The sequence below is a fragment of the Polyodon spathula genome, chromosome 31 (genome assembly GCF_017654505.1).
Source record: "Polyodon spathula isolate WHYD16114869_AA chromosome 31, ASM1765450v1, whole genome shotgun sequence".
Classification (NCBI taxonomy): Eukaryota; Metazoa; Chordata; class Actinopteri; order Acipenseriformes; family Polyodontidae; genus Polyodon; species Polyodon spathula.
Genome location: NC_054564.1, coordinates 3,454,451 through 3,477,019, shown reverse-complemented (window position 1 = coordinate 3,477,019; position 22,569 = coordinate 3,454,451). Strand labels below are relative to the sequence as shown.

Genomic DNA, 22,569 nt, shown 5'->3' with positions numbered 1-22,569 from the left:
TCTTTACTTTTGGGGATTTAAAAAACACTTCAAATGAGACCATGTTGTGGTCTGAGTTTGCCAGTGGTTCTCTGACCTCTGTTTTAGTTATTCTATCTTCGTTATTTGAAAAGACTAAATCAAGGCATGCCTCCCCTCTAGTGGGTGCCTTCACAAATTGTGTTAGGAAGCAGTCATTTGTCATTTCCACCATTTCTATTTCATCCTTCGCGCTACCCACCGGGTTTTCCCATTTTATTTGGGGGAAGTTGAAATCCCCCATTAGTATGGCTTCTCCTTTGCTACACACATTTCTAATGTCATTGTATAACAGATTATTGTGCTCACCGTCTGAATCTGGCGGTCTATAGCATGCTCCTATTATTATGCCTTTTGAATTTTTGTCTGTTATTCTGACCCATATTGATTCGGTTTAATTTTCTTTGTCCAGGTTTAACACCTGGGCTTCAAGACTGTTTCTTATGTATAGCGCTACCCCTCCTCCTCTTCTGTCCTGCCTGTCTTTCCTGTACAGTGTATACCCACAAATATTATATTCGTCCCCATCACTCTCAGACAACCACGTTTCTGTAACACCTATCACATCATAGTTACCTGTTAGTGCAGTAGCTTCAAGTTCTAGAATTTTGTTTCTGATACTTCTAGCATTTAGATAAATACATTTAATGGTTGTCTTACCTGAGTTGTTGTTCTTGTCAAGCCTTGTAAAACCAGGCTTTAATCACTGATAATAGGTGCACAGGCAGCGATTCCGTGAGTGCTCTGGCTCAAGCACCAGTGGGGGAAAATATGTCCTGCACAGTGCAATAAATCACCTGTTCTGTCAAATTACAGTGTGGATGCTTCACACAGAACAGTTATTGCAGTGTTTAAAAATTAAAACATTCATTGGCGGAAGGCGATCCTTCACATATTCAAATCCATTTATACAAATCTACCAAAAGAGCTGCGTTTTTATTTTGTATTTGTTATGCTGTCATTAGTATCCAACCTAGTAGATTCAGCGTCTGGCAGTTCTGACAGATTCTACTGTACTTGCTGAAGCGGCTTTCTCCCACTGCAAATTAAAAAAATAAATAAATGTAGCCACCTAGCTAACAATTTCATCCTGAGGGCTCCAGTGAAACGTATTGTCTTTAAATTGAGACTTTAGTGAAGACCACGTGAGTACATTCATTATTGTAGGGAGTAATTCACAGTTATTTAGTCACAAAGGGTGTAACCTCCAACTCCACAAACCGGCCAGCATTGTTGTAAATAGCAACACATGTAATGACAATAAAATAAACATTTTATTTGTGTCATCGGTGTCATTTTCAGGTGGAGCTTCGTGGTTGGCAAGGTGACACAGCTGAGAGTCAGTGTCAGTTTCTCACACACAGTAGATTAGTCACTCAATTAAGGTGCAAACAGGTGATTGGTCGATCTGTAGGAGCATTTACTAAGGTACTTTGTTAAATAAATAAATAAAATCACAATTTAAGATGCTGTTTATTTTTTAGGAAAATAAAATGCAAGCCTATTTTTAGGGACCCCAGCTGTTGTTGTTGATTCTAACTTAGGCACTTCACATTAGGACTAGTAAGTTTACATCAGGACTACCAAGTTTCACTACCAACTACAATATTGGTAGTTTCTAAACCTGGGTTACAAACATTCCTAATATGTTAAATGTACACGACATTGAATTCTCATTTTTCTCTAACCATATGCTTTTACTTGGCTTTGAACCTACTTTGAGCTTGATCATAAGTGCCAGCCCTGACCTGCCGTCCTCATTCCATTTCAACTGTGCCATCTCTAGCTCAAAGGCAGATCTAGAGAAAATAGCTCAATATTGGAGCAACAGTAAAAAGAACGTGTACAAACACCATAAAATAGAAAGGGCATTGTTCTTTAAGGTTAGTGGTGGTGCTTGCAATTAACATGAAGATGGAGACAGGGTCCTGGTTGCAATTTAAAATCCACAGCTCTACCCCCTTCCAAACAATCAAGCATTTTCATTTCAGGTCAATTCCAATTCTTTTAAAACATCCCTCCCCCCCAGTAAAGTTTTCCATTCATACATTTAAATATATTTAATAAATAACAACATATACAGCATATCATTGAATTAATATAATTGCAAGTTAATAAATAATTGGCTTACAATAAAAGCACTTCTTCATTACCTAGAGCAGAACCTGGGATTGTAGCCAGTGTCGTAGCTCCTGCTGTGTCAGTGCGTCATGTAGCTAGAGAAGGTGTTTAGTGTCTATGTGTTTGGAAAACTGATGGAATTTTTAAAAGGCAGTCATTTTATAGCACTCTTTCTTGTAGCCAAGTTTCGTCACTCACAGCAAGAGATACGAAGGCCTATTCAGCAACATTTTTCTAATAAGTGTTATATTGTAATTGAACAAGCTATTAAATGGCTATCAATTGTCAAACTCCAGAATAACGGCATCCTACTGTTAGGTCCATGTGGTAACAAAAATTGGAATACACACATCAAATAAAACTGAGTCAGACTACTTTATCACAAATCTGTGTACATCCTCTAGTAACATTTCAATATCCCCAGCACTACAGTATTTTTGTTGTAACTACAATTTTGTAAAACAAATGGAATAAAGGTGAAAACAAATTAAGCTCTATTCAATCCGGTTACGAAAGAGTCCACCCACTCCTGCATTGGCAAGTGAACACTCTAGAGACTGGTGTGTGTACAGTATGCACTGAGTGCAGTGTTGGGCTGGTCCGAGGGGTCAGCAGGGCAGAGCTATGGTCTCCATGCGGCCACGCAGGTGCTGGGCGAAGTCCATTTGGGTTTGGGACAGGACCTGGTTAATGATGGTTTTCGGAAGCCAACCCTATGTTGGTGAGAAAAAGGTTAAGAACTGAAGATGGAAAATACCAGCCAGCTGCACCCACATGAGCTGAGGTCAAATAGGTCTACTAGTTGTCGCTTAAAATATATGAATAAAACAAATGTGTTTGTATTAATTGACTATCCATTTCTGAAGTCACTTTACTGTTCGACTGACTAGTCGACTTTGTGTTGCTAACCCTAATACCTACCTACCAGTTTTAAGGATTTTATGTTCCTAATTAGCATGCATGCTCACGCCCAGACATTAGTGGATAAAACCCTAACAACAAAACTGTTAATTGGTAATCTAAAGGCATGATAACTAAGGCTGCAAAACCTGTGACTTACCTGCATTAATTTCCTAGTATTGACCAACCCCATTCATTTGCTTACTGCACCACTAGCCCTTTCCCACTCCAGGAAGGCTCTTACCTTCAGGTCTATGCTGAGAAGCCAGGTGAACTTTGTCTTGGTTGGGTCCTCAGCATTGGGCCGAAGAACAATACAGGTGGGGCCGTTCTCAGCTCTAGAACGAGAAAACAGTTTGGACATGACTATACAGTGCTCTGTCTCTCTGCTGCTGCTGGTATATTATATAGTTAGCTACCAAATGAGCAAACAAACAAGTAATATTCTAATCATCTTCAACCATTATGTTTTTAATTGAGACTTCACGCAATACAGATAGCTGGTGATCTATCAACATGTTATCCCACAGTCATTTTATCAGTCTTGTACCCATTCTCAGATTGCACCAGTGTCAAGATTACACAGACTGTTTAGTTTTTTTCATTTTAAAAGAATGCAGCAACATAATGACATGCCCTGCAAAGAGGCGCTGTATGAGCCGCTGTATGTTGGCATTTTACTGCTACAAATGAAGCCAGTTTAGATTTTGTTCTGTAGCACCTGAAACAGCTAAATTAGGGTGAAAACAAACATGTAAGCCTGTAATATGCCATTAACAAAAAAAAAAAAAAGTATTAATGAACTATTCAATTACCCAAAGATTGGCTAATCCATCTACTGCATCTATTGTAACTGCAACAACTACTGTCTACTGAGCAAATGTAATGGTCCAAAGAGTAGCCCTAAGCTAACACAAAGTATTAAAACAAGTTATAGGGTTTACTATTGGATAATATTAAACTACTGTCACATTTTTAACTGGTAAAGCAAGATAAATTACAACAGTAAAGCTCTCTCTTGGAAACAAACCCAAATTTAATATAAAAGCCAACGTGCTGTGCCAGTTTTTGCAGAACCAAAAAAAATAAGTAATGAAGGGGACACTCTAATAATGGGAGACTTTAACTTCCCAAACATAAATTGGGCCCACATGACCTCAGACAGTAGCTCAGACATGGGAATGATAGAGTTAGTGTAATATTGCTTGTTATCACAAATGGTGAATGCTCTGACTAGATACTAGATCTGGTATTAACAAACAATGAAGCAAGGATACACAACTTACAGGTAATAGAACCACTAGAAATAAATTACCATAATATGAGTCTGTGGCAAATAAATGAAGGGCAGTACATAAATCAAAGACAATGGTTTACAATTTCAGGAGAGCAAATTACAAAGGAATGCAACATAAATTTATCCCAAAAATGAGAAATGGTAAACTTAAGAAAAAGAAAGCATGATGAGTAAATTGTTTTAGTAAGATGGGTATTAAATAAAATAACTATACATTTCTATTAAATCATAAGGAGCAGCCTCACAAGTAGAATACAGACAGGCCTCTAGAGACCTTAGAAACAGACTAGGAACGCGAAAAGGGATTTGGAGAAACAAGTAGCGGCAGCAAGTAAACTTAAAAAAAACTTCAACTCAAAAGGGTTTCAATATGTTAACCCTAAAGAAACTGAAAGAGGAAGTCAGTAGTTTACGTGACAGCAGTGGTAACTTAGTGACTAAAGTCAACCAAATCACAGATGTACTTAATTAACACTTTGGGCAAGTATTTACAGAGGAGGATTTATGCCATTGCTATTGTTCATTTATATAAATGAATTGGACCAAGACATAATCAGTAAACTATGCAAAACTGGGAGGGGTAGACAACTCCCAATCAGCAACTTCAACTATACAAAGAGATTTAGACAAGATTCAAGCTTGGGCCGACACATGGCAAATTAAATTGAATGTGAATAAATGCAAAGTCTTGCGGATAGGCTCAAAAACATTGGAGGCAAGTACAGCATGAATAGTAACAAAATAGAGGAGGCTATGAATGGAAAGGACTTGGAGGCAGTAGCGGGTGAATCTCTTAAGCCAACTAGACTGTGAAGCTATAAAAAGGGCAAATAGAATGTCAGGTTATATAGTCAAGTCAGTTATAAGAGACGTTATATTAAAATTATACAATGCACTGGTATGACCACACCTGGAATATCGTGTCCAGTTCTGGTCCCTGTGATAAAAAAGACATTGAGGCACTGGAGAGAGTACAGAGGAGAGAAACACAATTAATCCCAGGATTGAAGGAAAGGAGGAGAGCCAGAGGCATCTTAATAGAGGTATTTCAAATTGTAAAGGGGTTTAAGTAATTGCTGAGAATTATTTTTCACAGGTCACAGAGAACAGAACCAGGGGCCACATGTGGAAGCTGAAGGCGGGCATATTCAGAGCCGAGGGGAGAAGGGCTTTTTCACAGAAAAGGTGCTGAACCAATGGAACAAGCTGCCGGACTGCCTTGTTGAAGCAGAGACTATCGGATCCTTCAAGAATAGGCTGGATGCTGTCATGAACAATACTGTACAACCCTCTCTGTGACCGTAATAAGACCTTTACCATACACCTAGTCCATTTAGCCAAGGATTCACAGAGGGTTAATTCCCTTACTAACTAAATGGTTAGGGTTTTTTTGTTTGTTTTTCCTCTCCTGAGTGTTAACTGACCACGTTTTGCATTAAGCAAGTGAGCATAGGTGGGCCAAATGGAATTTCTTATGTTCTTAATGCTTGTATCAGTCTGATCCAAATAAAGATCTGATTTATCTTTTTTTTTTTTTTTTTTTTTAATTTATTTTTTAACACTGGGTTACCATTATCTTGCCCAGCCCTTCAATGTCCCTTGGTCTCCATTGACCATTGCAGGCATTGAACAGAAAACATGAATGTATTTATAATAGAAACTAGAATTAACAGAACTTCAGATATCATTATGTTCATTAATCGCAGGAACAATATGTAATAATATTTTAGAACAGATGGTTAATTTGAATTAGCAGAGCTAAATTGTTAGATAATGTGTCCTTTGTAGCATGGTAGATAGACACTTAAATTATTGTTCTAGAATCTAATATAAAAGACTTTCTATACTCATATATCCGCTCAGGAGATCTCCTCTCTCCAGTTCTGAAGAGCTACAAATAGTTCAAATCACTGAGTATTGTGTGGTTCTTTTAAAAGACATTATTGTTTTCTTAGAAACACACAGACAAAAACAATAGGTTTGAAAGTATCTTCTTCGTAACAGTTCTGAACCGTGGTTCTCAAAAAAGATATATGGGAAATTATAATTGAAATATTTGCCAATAAGAGTGACACCCAAAAATGTTTCCTATGGAAGCTATTGCACCTTTAATGGAGCTACCAGAGGGTTTTTTTTATTTATTTATTTTTAGTGTGATTGAGCGGAGTCTTTTGTTTTCCTTCAAAATTTAGTAGTCACCAATTATTTTTTATTATTTTCTCACCTACGCTGACTTGGGAGCGGCGAAGACGAACACACGCTGTCCTCCAAAGCATGTGCCGTCAGCCGACCGCTTCTTTCACACTGCAAACTCACCATGCAGCCACCTCAGAGCTACAGCTTCAGAGGACAACGCAGCCCTGGGCAGCTTACAGGCAAGCCCGCAGGTGCCCGGCCAGACTACAGGGGTCGCTGGTGCGCGGTGAGCCGAGGACACTCTGGCTGACCTAACCACCCCCTTAAAAATCATGCTGGCCTGAATAAAACTGGAAGTTATGTAAGAAAAGGTAAACACACATGAGGACTGCCGCTGAAAACAATAAAAAATGAAGTTGAAGACCAAATTAATTTTAGCAATCGGGCCACAACCCTACATTTTTTAACCACAGACGAGGCAGCGGGATCCCACTGATCAACAGAGACAGCGACTAAATGGGGATAGAGTTGTGGACCCTCCAAAATCTCTGGCGGATCAAAACTGCTGCATGGTGAGTGTAATTTCCAAACATGTAATGTGTTTGATTATCAATAATATACACTTCAGTATCTTACTCTGTAAAGTTTATATTAGTTTCACGATTGTACATTATGGCCTATTGTAACAACTTCCTCAGTTAAAACTTTCTATACTATAACACACATTTTTTGTCATATTTTGTCTGTGATCACAGACTGACACAGCACAGCAGGCAGTGACACTGTGAAATCTTTTCAAAGACAATAAATTAAAAACATTACACTAATGTACATTAAACATAAGGATTGATAAGATATATAAGCAGATAAGACAACTTCAGCAATGAATATGGAAAAATATTTTTTTCTTTACTCGGGTGCACTATTTATTGTTCACCAGCAGGTGGCACTAGAGGTGCACCGTTCCTAGATACCAGCAATGGTAAATGAAACACAATCAGATAGACAGTCAAAGACACTCGCAGGCCCAAGTTTTTCCCCGCCACTAAAAAAATCATTTTTCTTTCTTTTTCTTTTGTTTTGTTCTCATTTTGTTCTGGAGGGCTATTATTTTATAGGCCCAGCAATCCCCCAAGGCCCACCTTTCAGCCACTCAGAGAGAGGGAAAACCAACACACCCTCTTCCCCACCTCTCCGTGTCACTGCCATGACTGACAGGCAGATCTTACTGCTGCCCTCTTCCTGCATCACCATGCATACATCAGACAGTCAGCACAGATCTGTTATATATCCTCCCCCTCAGAATGGCACCACCGGTCCATTCAAAAATCCTACACTCCCATGCCTTCCCAAAAAGAAAAAAATCTGAATTTTTATGCAGCTTTCCTGCTTGGTGGACAACCCTGGAGGCATAGGGCTGCAGGGCCAAGTACCACCAAGTTATTCTGGCATTGTTATCTTTCATCCATGCAGCCATGCAAAGAGGGCCATGATCTGTCACCAGGGTGAAGTGTTGCCCAGGAGGTAGTACCGGAGTTACTTGAATGCCCATTTTACTGCGAGACACTCCTTCTCGATGGTACTATAGTTTTTCTCGCGGGGGAAGGAGCTTCCTGCTGATGTACAGGACTGAGTCCTTGCTTCCCTGAACCTCCCGAGACAACACTGCCCTGAGACCTGTCTCTGAAGCATTCATCTGCAGGCAGAACCCCTTACTGAAATCAGGAACACACAGCACTAGCTTGCTACACAGCCTTCACTTCAAAGTGAGAAAGGCCCTCAGGCACGACTGTGTCCACTGAACCATATTTGGGGCAGCCTTCCGGGTGAGGTCTGTCAAGGGATTAACGAGCGTGGCGAAGCTCATGATGAATATTCTATAATAGCCTGCTAGTACCAAGAAAGAGCACACCTGGATTTTGGTCGCAGGGACAGGCCAGTCAGCCAAAGCTTTCACCTTAGCAATTGGCGGTCTGATCTGGTCACTCGATACCCCAAATATTCCAACTCACTCTTCCCAATGGCACATTTCTTTGGGTTAGCAGTGAGCCCAGCCTCCCGCAAGGATTGCAGTACCGCTGCTACCTTACACAGATGACTCAGCCAGTCCTCACTGTGGATAACCATGTCATCTATGTAAGCAGTGGTGTACTGCTGATGGGGCTGCAAAACGCAATCCAGCAACAGCTGAAAAGTGGCTGGCGCTCCATACAACCCAAAAGGCATGGTCCTAAATTGGTACAACCCAAAGGGAGGCGAAAATGTTGTCCTCTCTCTGGATTCCAGGGTCAGGGGTATCTGCTAGTACCCCTTCATTAAATCCAGTGTCGTTATAAAATGAGCCGTGCCTAGACGCTCCAGCAACTTATCTACCCGGGACACGGGTATCAATTTCCAATTTTTATTACCTGTCTTTTGCATTCAGGTATACGGTATGGCCTCTAGCAAACTGGCACCCCCGGCTCAACTTCAATGTGATGATGAGCTACTTGAGTCTGCCCCAGGACTGGAGCAAACACATCAGGAAATTCCGCCACCAGTGCCCGAACCTGACATTTCTGTGTTGGTGTGAGATTGTCTGCAATCTGTACCGACCCTTTTTCACCAACACAGAAAGATCAGGTCCCAAGTCTGTGACATCATCTGCTTGCGCCACTAACAACGGCTCTTGTTGCAACCAGGGCTTCAAGAGGTTGACATGGTAAATGTGCTTTTCTCTCCGTTGCTCCGGCAAGCAGATCTCATAGTCCACCTTCCCAATCCGGCGTGTAACCTCAAAAGGTCCTTACCACTTAGACAGAAGTATTGACTCGGAACTAGGTAATAACAGAAGCACTTTATCCCCCGGCTGAAATGTGCGTAACCGAGCTCTGTACTGTGTCTCCTGTCTGTGCTGAGCCTGTTGCAAGTTGTCATGCTCCCATTTTCCAACAGACTCTAGACATTTGCACAGGTCCAACACATACCGGACGGTATTGGTCAAATTATACTGATCTTCCTCCCACATCTCTCTGACCAGATCAAGCACACCCTGTGGGTCTCCGCTCAACTCAAATGGTAAAAAATGGTAAAAACCGCATAGAAGCCTGGGGTACCTCTCTGATAGCAAAGAGAAGGGGAGAAATCAGCTGGTTCCAGTAATGCACATCACTATTAATAAAACTGTGCAACATGTTTATGAGGGTCTTATTAAAATGCTCCACAAGACCATCGGTTTGAGGATGAAACACCGAGGTCCTAATGGTCTTAATTCCCAAAAGATTACATGTTCTGTGGACTCGTTGGGAAATGAAGTTGGTGCCTTGGTCAGTTAGTATTTCTTTGGAGATCCCGACTCAGGAAAAGACCTTCACAAGCTCATTGGCAACAAATTTAGCCGATGTGGAGCGGAGGGAAATGGCCTTGAGATAACGCGTAGCGTAATCCAGAATGTCCAATAGGTGTGTGTATTCTGCCGGACCTCTCCAGCGGACTAACTATATCCATTCCAATACACTCAAAAAGAGCTTCCACTAGTGGCAATGACACCAATGGAGCTCGTGGGATGGCTCTAGGACTGGCCTTCTGACACTCCCCACAGCGTTCGCAAAAACGTCTGATGTCACCATCCAGCCCCATCCAGTAGAATCAGTAAACACATGCCTTGCTTTAGTCTTATCCCTTCCCAAATGACCTGACAGGGGAATAGCGTGGGCCTGCAATAAATCTTCCTTAAAGGGTTGAGGAATGATCAACTGGTGATGCACTTCCCCAGTCTGGGGTAATTTCTCAACATGGTACAAGAGATCCCAAGCAATTTCAAAGTGAGGGTACATGGAAACGAGTCTAGGCTCGACCATTTACCACAGCTGCTTGGTCAAAGCGCCTGCCCAGCACGTTGTCACGTACTTGCTGGAGCCAAGTCATGGGAACAAGCTAAAAAAATCAGCTCCCATGGCTTACAACAACCCTACCTATACTCACGTCACCTGCTGGCCAATTTTTACATTTATACTAACCTTGGGATAAGAGCATATATCTCCATGTATACATTTAATATGCACCTGTCCCATATTTGATTATGCCCCGGTGAGATCAGGCTCTCCTGTATTAGGGAATGACCACACCCTGAATCCAAGACAGCCTGGGTTCTTGTACCATACACTGACACAGGAATAATAAAACCCATCTGCTGAAGTGACTAAGGTAATTGAACACGCCTATCTGGTCGGCTGAGGTCACAATCCATCACGGGGCAAAGCCGAGCAATGTGGCCCACCTCCCTGCATGTTCAACACCTCATAGGTTAGTTTCTCGCCCTGGAGCTTCAGCAAGAGGTGGAAATACTGGAGCCATTAAAGAGCTCGACGATAAGATGATGCTGCTTATGCTTCCCCCGTCAGCTGTGGCAAGAAGTAGATAGCACATTGTGCCTGGGCCCAACTAGCAGAGGTCACCATTACCTCAAACACCTCCAGATAAGCTTCGGGTTGATCCTCTGGTGTCATCTCAGTTGGCCTCTGCACCGAGGAGCGAAATACGGCACTCCTTTTCCCTGGAAAGGCATGCACCCGATGCCCTGACAGGTTGTAGTTTGTGCAACCCCTGCACACGCATGTATTCACCATATTATTATTATTATTATTATTATTATTATTATAATTTTTTTATCTCACAAACCTGTAGGCCAGACATACAGGCTGAGAGATGTTTCCCTTTTGAAACGTCACGCGTTATGTGGTACAAAAAGGTTGTGTTTTTGGTACACGTGGTCCGTGATCCACATTAATCACATTTTAGTGGCCTATAAAAAGTTTTAAAAAAATAAAACATGCTGATATTCTTAATAAACACTGCTGCATCCATTTCAGTGATAAAAAAACCTGCAAGATACACTTTAAATATATGGCTTGTTTATTGCTAGATATATTGATGTATGTATGCTAACATTTAAAATATTCCTTGCTCGGTTTGTTTTAAATGTAGTGCTGGATTATACATTCTTGAGCTCAGTTATCACAGCTGATATGAGACTTTCAGAAGGTAAACACTCTATCGCAGGGCAATGCTGGCTACTTATAGGTTGAAACAATAAGCACCTGCCTTCATATGGCAATGTTTAGTGCTAATAGGTTGAAATAGTTTATTCATGACATTATTACAGGCTGGCCAGATCAACCATGCTCATAGCACACCCACTTGCCGCATGCTTGAGCACCAAATTAAATAAACAACAGCAATAAAAACGGATGCGCCACAGGGGCAGACGAGTATGTCAAATTTACCCGCCCCAGACCAAATCCATCTGCATTTTGCGGGTGCTAATTTCGAACCCTGCAATTCATCCAAAAGGATTTTCAGTATATCATTGACTTTAGCGGATTTTGAGGAGATGCCCTTTTCATCAATCAGTCTTTATTTTTACATTTTTGTACAGGCACTCGGGGACATAATATACCTCAATATTTATTATGAAATGAAAGTTTAAAGTATTGGTAAGTACACATGTTTAGACATTAAAGGTGATCATTAACATCAGCAAAGAACTACTACGTTCCATATTATAATTATTGTAGCCATATTTTTCTCTAAAGTAAAATCAGGCTCATGTGATTTTGAAATGCCACTATTTTATATATTTACTACTGCTAAGTAAAACAATTAAATTTAAAAAAAAGAACGGTTGTAGTGGGAATTGAACTTGTTCATGACCCTTGACAACATTAGATCTTATTATGCATCATACAAGTAGCCCCTCAGGACAATCATATGGAATGTGATGCATTTTGGGATTTTGTGATATGTATAGTGATATAAAAGTTTCATTTCTTTAACACCCTATGGTAGTTCTATTAGAGGTTGTCACTTGCAGGTAAAATCCCCATGTTATGTACCCCTGTACTTCAACAACCCCAGTAATGTTGTTGAAGCTGACACCCTGGGATCCTTCAAGAAGCTGCTTGATGAGATTCTGGGATCAATAAGCTACTAACAACCAAATAAGCAAGATAGGCCAAATGGCCTCCTCTCATTTGTAAACTTTCTTATGTTCGTTTAGTAGCGACAACGAGAGAAGGAATAAGAACCCAAAGACTCATAAAGACTTGGAAAATTTCTTATGTTCTGACTTTGAGGACTTTCATAGAAAACCTGTGCTGCTCTTACCTGACAAAGCCTTTTTGCTCAGGCATGCCAGGGTGTCGGGTAGACATGCCAGCAAGGAAGCAGGTGGAGCCACGCCTCTTGGCACAGCGCACGCTCACAAAGTCTCGGGGCCCCACAATGTTTCCTGCAGTCTCGGCTGCCATCTCGTGAGTCACCATGGTGTCCTGCCCAATCCTTTGGAGGATCTGAGCAGCAGAGAGAAGAGGAAAGCACCAGATAGAGACTACATACTGACTGAAGGCACTATTAAGTGACTGCAGGGTGAGTCATGCAATCATGAGCTCCCTGGTTTGAATTCTGGTTCTGCTGAGTTGCCAATGTTGGCAGGCCATGCACAGGTAGTTTCATTGGCACTGATCCTGGACTATCTACTATTCCCTTGGGTAAAGTTTACGATTTACTGTTAATCAAGGACTGTGAATTTAGCTTAGATGGGTTAATATGCAAAGCAAACATCCCCTAAAGAAGCCGCAATTTAATTTAACCACCAGTTACTTAGTCATGAGGGATCCTTTAAAACCCAGCCAGTAACTAGGAACCCAGTGAACACTGATGGGTTGTTTGTATATTTTCTTCTATTGTCATGTTCTTATGTACCTTGACTTGCTTAACGTTGGGATTCCACTCGCCCATCTGCTCCATGTTGTCCACCAGCTCCCCATACAGGTGGTCAGGGTACTGGTCCAAGACCACCTCCAGCTTGAACACCTTTCCGATGTCCGGGAGCACCTTGCTCAGCACCTTGTCTCCATTGGCCTGGAGCAGAGAGAATCCTTTATCCACATCACAAAACCAACACACAATTCAGCATAATTAAACACAGAGATCCAAGACTTCATGGCAGGCAGGGGGTGTTCAGGTCAGGACTGCAGACTGCAGCTGGGAAGGGAAGCTCTCATGGTGCCTAATGCCATCAACTTCCATGAGCACCAAAATGTAACAAGTAGCAATTACCTTTTCATATTAAAAAAAATATATTATTATTTAGTTTCCAATCATTGTAAATGGCTCTTATTGTTCTTGATTCTCTTTCCCTGTGTGTAATGCAGGCTAGATCAGCACATTTCCTTTTATATTGCTGTCAATTCACGGCACCTCCCTTATAAAAGTTTACCACATAAATTTGCAACAGTAATTTTCCAGTTTCCCCCATGCTATTCCCATGGTTATATTATGCATTGACTATAGTTTACCATGCTTTGCCATGCTTTTTAATATGCTTTGCCATGCTGTACCATGCTTTGCCAAGCTTTTTAATATGCTTTACCATGCCTGAGGGCTTTACAATATTTTCACCATGTTTTATTACACTTTGCTTTTGTACAGGTGTTAGTTTGTGCTGGATTGCAGCGGATCCCAGATCATTTACCTTTTTGTCTTGCAGGCAAGAATTAAAAAACATATTTTTTCTTTTAAAATTGAACTCTATATACATACCATGCACAAAAAAAAAAAGCTTTCCTGTTCCATGAATTGAATGAGGAAAGTATACCGTAGGCCTAACGATATATATTTTAGGATGCAACATTACTAGTATTTTTACAACCCAACCACGTACCGCCAAAATTAAAAAAAAAAATCTAGTGTTCTGTGGCAAAGTGGTGAGTAGATACAGGTCAGTGCAGGTACAAATCACACAGACAATTACGAACAGGTGCAAGGCTGTTTATTGAAATGGTTTAAAATGGCCAGAGCCTTATGGCGAATACCTGTAAATAATAAATGATGAAAGCGATACAGTGGCGTGTATCACAACAGTTTGTATAATCCCACGGGTTTGACCAGCAACCAAAAAAGTCCAGTTTTATCACCCACACAAAACACAAAGACACAGACACAGTTCCTACTTTGCATGAATTAAGTGCTTGTGGTGCAAAGACAGTTCCTAGTGAAAAGTGAAGTGCTGGCCTGCGGATCGTGCTAGTAATCTTGAAAACAGACGAAACAAACAAACAACATTTACAAGACAGACTAACAGAACATTCACAGTTTCTTTTAAATGCAGGGACTCCTTTAAGGTTGTTTTCTAACCATTTAAAAAGCAACAGATTACTTTGCTATGCCCTTATTTTATACATTTCCCGTTCAGGTATTTGAGTTCGGGTACCGTAGCTCAGTCCCTTTTCTAGCAGGCCGACTTCCACCTACCCACGGGAATAAAGTGTCATGCCTTTTAGTCCAGGGTGCTCTGCTCCCTTTATCTAGTACCCTCTCAGGTCGGGAGGGATATCTAACAACAAGTGTCATTCGATCTCTGTCACACGTTCTTAACAACAGCAATGTCATCGCTCCTGTTCAAGAGATTAGTCAGCCCTCTCCTAGTATTGCAGATTGTGTTAAAACATGTCTAGGCAAAGGCAGGCATGCAGCTACCGACACCAACAATAAGACATGAAACCATGATCCACAAACAGAGAACTTGAAGCATGTGGGAGCTGCTGTAAATTAAGGTCAGTACATTAGATTTAGAACAAAATGCTATCCCTCTTCCTTAAATATAAGGTCTGGTACCTTTTTGTTTACAAATTAACCCCTGGCTGTATAAGAACATAAGAACATAAGAAAGTTTACAAACGAGAGGAGGCCATTCGGCCCATCTTGCTCGTTTGGTTATTAGTAGCTTATTGATCCCAGAATCTCATCAAGCAGCTTCTTGAAGGATCCCAGGGTGTCAGCTTCAAGTACAGTACAATACAGTACCTCCTACAACTGTATATGTATTTTGAAGATCTAGCCTGCATTACATATGGTGATCCTGGCAACAACAGCTGGTCTCTGGAGTCCAGATGTCAATGGGTATCTGCAGTACATGTCACAGTGCCATACACAGTAGCATAGAGATACTTACAGCCACAATCTCAGTCTTCCAGTTGTCCTGATCACTGAGGATGCTGATCGACTTCTGAAGAGCCTCCTCTCCTTGCTTCACGTAGGACATTTCCACCTCACTGTAGGGTTTCTCTTCACTCCTGGAGCCTGGACCAGTAGCACAGGGAAAAGCATCAATACACAATACAATGCAATGAAATGCAGCACTGGGAGAAGCATCAATACACAATGCAGTGCAATACATAACTGGGAGAAGCATCAATACACAATGTAGTAAGGGCGGATATTATAAAAATGAAGGGGTTTGGCAATTGACTCTAAGTATTTTTTCTATTTGGTGCAACAGAAACATTGACACAGGGGCGGGTTTTATTCTCTGTCGATCTGCGCTTCATTAGTGCACTCTGTGTTCATGCTATAGTAGGGTAAGACAGCTAATGTCAAGCGATATTTATGACATCATACATTTTTTATAGAATGGCATCTCTAAACAAAGGAACAAGGCAAAGCCGTGTTTGGAAGTATTTTGAAAAACCGGACGAGAAACAAAATTGCCGAACCACAAAAACACAAGTTCAATGCTTCACCATTTGAAACTAAACCATTCAGAAATCACTGTGGATGGAGTTACTGATTGCAGTAAAAAAAGGAAACATCCATAATAAACTGCTGAACTGCAATGTTCAAACAGTTTTAAACAAAAAGTAGGACTCACTTTATCCATTACTATTAAGTTGTATCAAATGAAAGCCTTTATTTGAGACTAAATGACCACTGAAAACACAACTTGGAAATTAAACATAACATACCAGTAACATTCCATTAACACACCGTCACAGTCTAACATGAGCACACTAATGTCATCGTTACCAAAACGGCATTTTTTGTTTTTGAAATATTAGATCAAATGTCAACACAACGGTATGTTTAAAACGATTCATTGTGTCAACTAATGCCGCGCCACTATATCGCGTGACAAATTAATCATTAACTACCAAAATGCACCGATTAACAAACCGTATAATTTGCTTATACCGCTTAAAAAAAAAAACCCTGAAAATAATCGATGACAATCTCCAGCAGAGAAGCTAATTACATGATTTTTTACATGACTTTCATGGCTATTTTATTCTATTACATAATGTTGCTTCTAAATCAACAGTCCTTGATACAGATGCTTGCAACAAACATGTGTTGTGGATTCCAAAACAACAGAAAGCAATTTTATTATTGTTTTTGCTCTGTCTGGAATGTCATGTTGTATATCTCTTGTGGGTTTACAGTTCTGTATAAAACCACTTCATTAATCGCGTTATGCCCTTGTTACAGTATTGAAGCAGCTGTATACAGTGACATAGCCACAGGTGGGCATGTGTGCAAACTGCATGGGTTGGGACCAAGTGAATGCCAAGTTTAAGTACATTTATTAATAAATAAAAAATAAACAAAAATTAAAAAAAAACCTCAACTGTGCGCCCGAAGGCGGGTGTTTAAGTTTAAGTCAAATAGGATATTTTTTGAAATGTCAAAGGCTTTAGAGACAATCAAAGCAAAGTAGTAATTTGAGTGGAATCATCCTCTTGCACAATGACTCATGTGCAAGCTATGTTTGATTGACAGCTTGCGAGCAGTTGGCGTCAGATGTTTATTTGAATGCACGTTTTGCGGCGGTCAACGTGGCAAAAAATTCTGGTCCAACGTGCAACACACTTGCAAAGTTTAGTTTTAGTAGAAATGCTCGAGTGACACTTGGCCTGATTCTGACTCTATTTTTTGATAAATATAGTATATGTTTCTACCAAAAAGCATATATCTTTTGGTATATAGTCTTAACGACTACATTAATTCTGATTCGAATGTTATAATATATATATATATATATATATATATATATATATATATATATATATATATATATATATATATATATATATATATATATATAAAATGTGTGTGTATATATATATATATATATATATGTGTGTGTGTGTGTGTGTGTGTGTGTGTGTGTGACTGTATGTATCTTATATTGTGTGTATGTACATGTATAATAGGTTTATAATAAATATATATACAGTCAAAAATACTTAGCAAATAATACAAGGCAGGGGTATGCAATTTGTATCGCCTGATGTCTGGGATAACAAGATTTGTGTGGGGGACAAGAAGTTTTGCCGTTATATTTTTATATACATATTTTATTTATTTATGTTTGTTCTGTTGCTAGAAAGGCACGCCAGGTATTTTTCTAGAGAGCCACGCAAGTTTCTGAAACTGAATTGCTGGAGTCTAGCGGCTACACACAGACATTTTAAAAAGTGTTTCCGTCCCGCCCCTATGTGGAGAAAAGCTGATCTTCTACTGGTTACAATTATTTTAATGATTTTAAAATTAGCAAATACTACCACCAAACACCATAGTCACTGTCTTGTTGTGTAATTTATAAAGTCACCTTGTAATCAAACATGTACAGTGCTTGTTGGGATGTTGTTTTTTTTTGTAGTTTTTTTTTTTATAAAAGTGGTTTACTGGTAAAAAATGTAATGCTTTTTTTCTTTTGATTTTAATGTTGCTAACTTAGTTTGCTATTTATCATATTTACATTTTTTTACGTAAAACGCTATTTTTCAATGCTAAAATTACTTTTTTTTTTTGCTAGATTTGAACATAAGCCATTAGTTATTTATTGCACAATCCATCGATTTGTGAAACTATTGAGACTATCTGTACAATGTTGTATTTTTAAAATAAAATACATACTGTAAATCTCATGGCAATTTGTTTGTATTAATTAATATTTATTTTTCACTGAGTACTGCAGGGAAAAAAAAGCCATCCAGGTATGAAACCAGGCTCACCCTGCTGTGTGTGTGTGTGTGTGTGTGTGTGTGTGTGTGTGTGTGTGTGTGTGTGTGTGTACAGCGCCTATAGGAAATGTCTGTCCCCCAGTTTGCTGTGTTACAACCTGAAATCTTGATGCATTTAAATTTGATTTTTTTCCCTTTGATTTACAGATCCTACTCAACACTTTCAATGTGTGAAAAAATGGGGGGGACCAAATCAATTTAAAAATAAAAACCTGAAAGTCTTCATTAGAGAAGTATTCACCCCCTCTACTAAGACACTCCTAAATAAGCTCAGGTGCAACCAATTGCAATAAGTTCAATGGAGTCTGTCTGTGCAATAAGTGGTTCACATGATTTCAGATTAAATACACCTGTCTCTGTACGGTCCAACAGTTCGGTAGTGCATTCAAAGCAAAGATACTACCATGAAGACCAAGGAGCTTTCAAAACAACTCCGGGATAAAGTTGTGGAAAGACACAGATCAGGGGAGGGGTATAAAAAGATTTCAAAGGCATTGAATATCCCTTGGAACACAATCAAGTTTATCATTAAGAAGTGGAAGGTATATGGCACCACCCATAATCTGCTTAGAGCAGGCCGTCCTCCCAAACTGAGCAGCCAGGTAAGAAGGGCATTGGTCAGAGAAGCCACCAAGAGGCCAATGACAACTCTGAAAGACCTACAGCATTCCATGGCTGATATGGGAGAAACTGGCCATGTGTCAACAGTAGCTGAGGTGCTCCATAAATCTGGCCTGTATGGAAGAGTGGCAAGAAGGAAGCCATTTCTGGAAAAAAAAAACATGTAAAATCCTGCTTGGAATTTTCAAAAAGGCATGTGGGAGATTCCGAAAAGATGTGTCAAACTATTCTGTGGTCTGATGAAACAAACATTGAACTATTTGGCCTAAATGCAAAGCGTTATGTTTGGCGCAAACCCAACACAGCACATCACCCAGGTAACACCACTCCTACTGTGAAGCATGGTGGTGGCAGCATCATGCTATGGGGATGCTTTTCATCAGCAGGAACTGGGAAGCTTGTCAGGGTAGAGAGCAAAATGGATGAGGCTAAATACTTCCTTGAGGAAAACCTGCTTCAGTCTACAAAAGACCTAAGACTGGGACTGAGATTCACCATTCAGCAGGACAATGACCCCAAGCACACAGCCAAAGCGACACTGGAGTGGCTTTAAGACTTTAAGATTGCTGTCCACCAACGATCCCCATCCAACTTTACAGAGATTGAACAATTTTTTGCCAAGAAGAATGGGCGAATATTGCACGATCCAGATGTGTAAACCTGGTACAGACTTACCCAAAAGACTCACAGCTGTAATTGCTGCCAAAGGTGCCAAAGTTTGACTTGAGGGTGAATACTTATCTAACCAAGACATTTCAGTTGACTGTGTTTTCTCTTTTTTTTTTCTTTAACTGTTTCACAATTAATTCTCTTGCCTCTTCAAAGTGTTGAGTAGGTTGTGTAAATCAATGGAAAAAATATCCCATTTTACATCAAGATTTCAGGTTGTAACACAACAAACTGAAAACGTCCAAAGGGGGTGAATAATTCCTATAGGCACTGTCTATGTATGGATAGATAGATTGATAGATAGAAAGAAATAAACAAAAGAACACACTTTTTAAAAAAAAAATATTGCATGCATTTTGGCTGAAAAACAACAAAATGCAGAGAAACTTGACAGGTTATACACAAGTCCATTACAAATCTGGGGTTCAGCAGTTACAAAACTGAAGAGCTCAAAAAAAAATCTGAATTCCACAAAGCAGCAGTAATAGTTGGTAATGATTTCATATCTGTGATGCAACAGACTAAAGCACCTGCACATCAGGAGTTGGATTCAGCTTATAGAGAAAAAGTGAGGAGGAAAAAACAGGCAGAAGCTATTTTTATATTTGAGTGACTCCAAGTATTGCTTATTACAGTTGTACTCTTAGTATCTTTCTTAAATTTACAAGCAACTGTGTTCCAAACTGCACTGAAAGGAACTTTTCCTTAAAGTATGTTATAAACTTGTTGAGGTGAGGCGGGGTCAAGGGAACCTTTTGTGAACCAGTCAAGCTACAAGGCTGCCCCTGTTAATCATGAGATTGATTGGGTTCACTGTTAAATAAAGCCAACATCTTACAAGTTTATATTAAATTTGTATATGTGTTTTGTACGACGGGGAGAGGGCAAGTAGATATTTTTTTTTTTTTTTAGCATTTTGTCCCTTAGACAAGTTTTTTTTCAAAAGCTGCACACCCCTTTGAGGATAGTACACCTCGTTTTCTTCTGATGGCCTGATGCAGGCTGCACTTGCAGTGCTTCAACACAAACCTAAAAACATACGAAGCTGTACGATGTCAGCAGTCGCGCAAGGCCATCTTGGAACTCAGACACAAACAATGAAATATACCTTCCCACATTTTAATATTAATTTGGTTATTTGCATTTGGAAGGATAAATTCTCTGGCAAAGAACTACATGGAAACCCACACTACCTGAAAGGTACAACCTTAAAATACTTTGAAAAGCGTGAAGCTGCTTTTTCTTTTTCTATGGAAACTGCCCCAATGTTTCCCAGAAATGTTTCTCTGTTCCGGGATTCGTTTGCAGCGTGAAGGTATAGTGTCGTATCAGGTTGTTTTTTATTGATTTAATGTGAAAACGTAAAAGTGATAAAAGCACTGTACTTGAATAAAAATATTTCTTAAACTAGTTTGAAAACTATTTTAAATCTGTGTCCCTGTTCTGATCTTTGAAATCTGGTTACTATTGTGTATATTAAACACAATAGTGCTGAATTTATTTACTACAGTTTATATTGAAACGTTGTCACTGAATTTGTGTTACATGGACTACTCACTTAGTAAGGAGCTCTTCCTGCGGACCTGGCTAATCCAGTTACTGGGTCCGGGAGCAGCAAACCTCTTCAGCTCGTGGTTAATGGCAACTACTGCTGTTTTCTGCAGACCTGGGGTAACAGGGAGAAAGTAGCATGCATAGATTACTTAAACATTCTTGTGTCCAAGCAGACCATTTCACTACACATACCTTTCTCCTCACGAGACTTGGATTCTAATTCATGAGTTTGGTGGTCCAGCACAGCATCACAAAAGTACAGATTCATTTGGTAGAAACTAATAGAATTTAAATTGCCCATTTTAAATATAGCACTATGAATTATTAGCAACCACAGAACTTTCATCTACAAATCAGAAAGCTCCATTGCAAAGCAAAAAGGATACAGCCCACAAAACATTGCGACTGAATGTCTATCACATTGAAAATTGAAGAGAGATGTTACTTAAAGATTTGAAATAATAAATGCAGTTTATTTGTTTATAATCGGAATAAACTCTGATTCAGACAGTAGTTGCAACTGATTCTGCTTTAGAGCTTTTACCTGCCCAACACAGCTATCAGCGTTGCTTAAAATAACACAAAATAGAAATGAATATCAGTGTCTAATAGTTTTTGCTTGGTCTCTTACCAGTCATGTTCCTAAGATGTCTGTAAGAGATGCCTGCACAGAGTTTGAAAGTGGCTGGGAGCATTGTCTTTGCTGTTGTCTTCTCTTTTCTGATGGGAAGCTCTGTAACTCTGTAGTTTGGCAAGGGAGTGTTCTTTCTGCTGAGACTTGCTCAGATCAAGCTCTATATACCCAGAGTGAAGGCCGAGGCTCAGTGAGCAAAGAGATAAGAGAACAAATGAGCCATCCACAGCGAGGCCCCAGGGCAAGGCCATGGAGTCTGTTACAGACGCACAGCCCTGGAGGAGAGATAAAGCTGCTGCTTAATACTTCCACTGTGACCAGCTAGAAACACGTCAGTCTCCATAATTCTTGTGTTGTGTTGTCATATGGTGTGGCCATTACTCAGATTTTCCACTTGCTGCCCTAATTCAATGAACTGTGAGACTGGGGTAACCTCTAATTCCAGTACCAGCAGACAAACATTTTGCCTTTGAGTGTCTGTGCGGACATTGGAAAGTATTTGATTCTCTTGTTTTCAAAGGCTACTGCTAGTCTGGCAATGGCTTCCATTGTTTAACTCATCTGTAACTTCCAAACACTCAGTAAAACTTGAAGGTAAAGCATGATGCTTTGGCTAGTGCTTATTTTATTAATTGCATTTATGTACCGCTTTTTAAACAAGACCATTTAAATAACAGATTTAAATAACAGTATACACATAATAATAAAATTACATTTTAAAGTTACATTAAAACCCACTAAAATAAGAAAAACATTTTATAAACATGTGTTTTTAGTCT

At 39.8% G+C, this 22,569-nt stretch overlaps 1 protein-coding gene across 1 annotated transcript; it reads right to left on the bottom strand.

Annotated features, from left to right (window-relative positions):
* Positions 1 to 1,854: 1,854 nt before the first annotated feature.
* Positions 1,855 to 21,969, bottom strand: star (steroidogenic acute regulatory protein). Its single transcript, XM_041233750.1, has 7 exons — positions 21,788 to 21,969; positions 21,161 to 21,268; positions 15,465 to 15,592; positions 13,214 to 13,372; positions 12,617 to 12,801; positions 3,284 to 3,377; positions 1,855 to 2,852 (listed from the first exon to the last, which is right to left on the bottom strand). Exons 1-7 carry the CDS (start codon positions 21,849 to 21,851, stop codon positions 2,748 to 2,750), a joined length of 843 nt encoding a protein of 280 aa, XP_041089684.1. The 5' UTR covers positions 21,852 to 21,969; the 3' UTR covers positions 1,855 to 2,747.
* Positions 21,970 to 22,569: the final 600 nt, after the last annotated feature.

Coding starts and splice junctions, on each gene's coding strand:
- star (XM_041233750.1), bottom strand. CDS start 21,851: ATGCTCCCAGCCACTTTCAAACTCTGTGCAGGCATCTCTTACAGACAT. Junction 15,593..21,160: donor CAGGAAGAGCTCCTTACTAA/GTGAGTAGTCCA, acceptor CTACTGGTCCAG/GCTCCAGGAGTGAAGAGAAA. Junction 13,373..15,464: donor GGAAGACTGAGATTGTGGCT/GTAAGTATCTCT, acceptor TCTCTGCTCCAG/GCCAATGGAGACAAGGTGCT.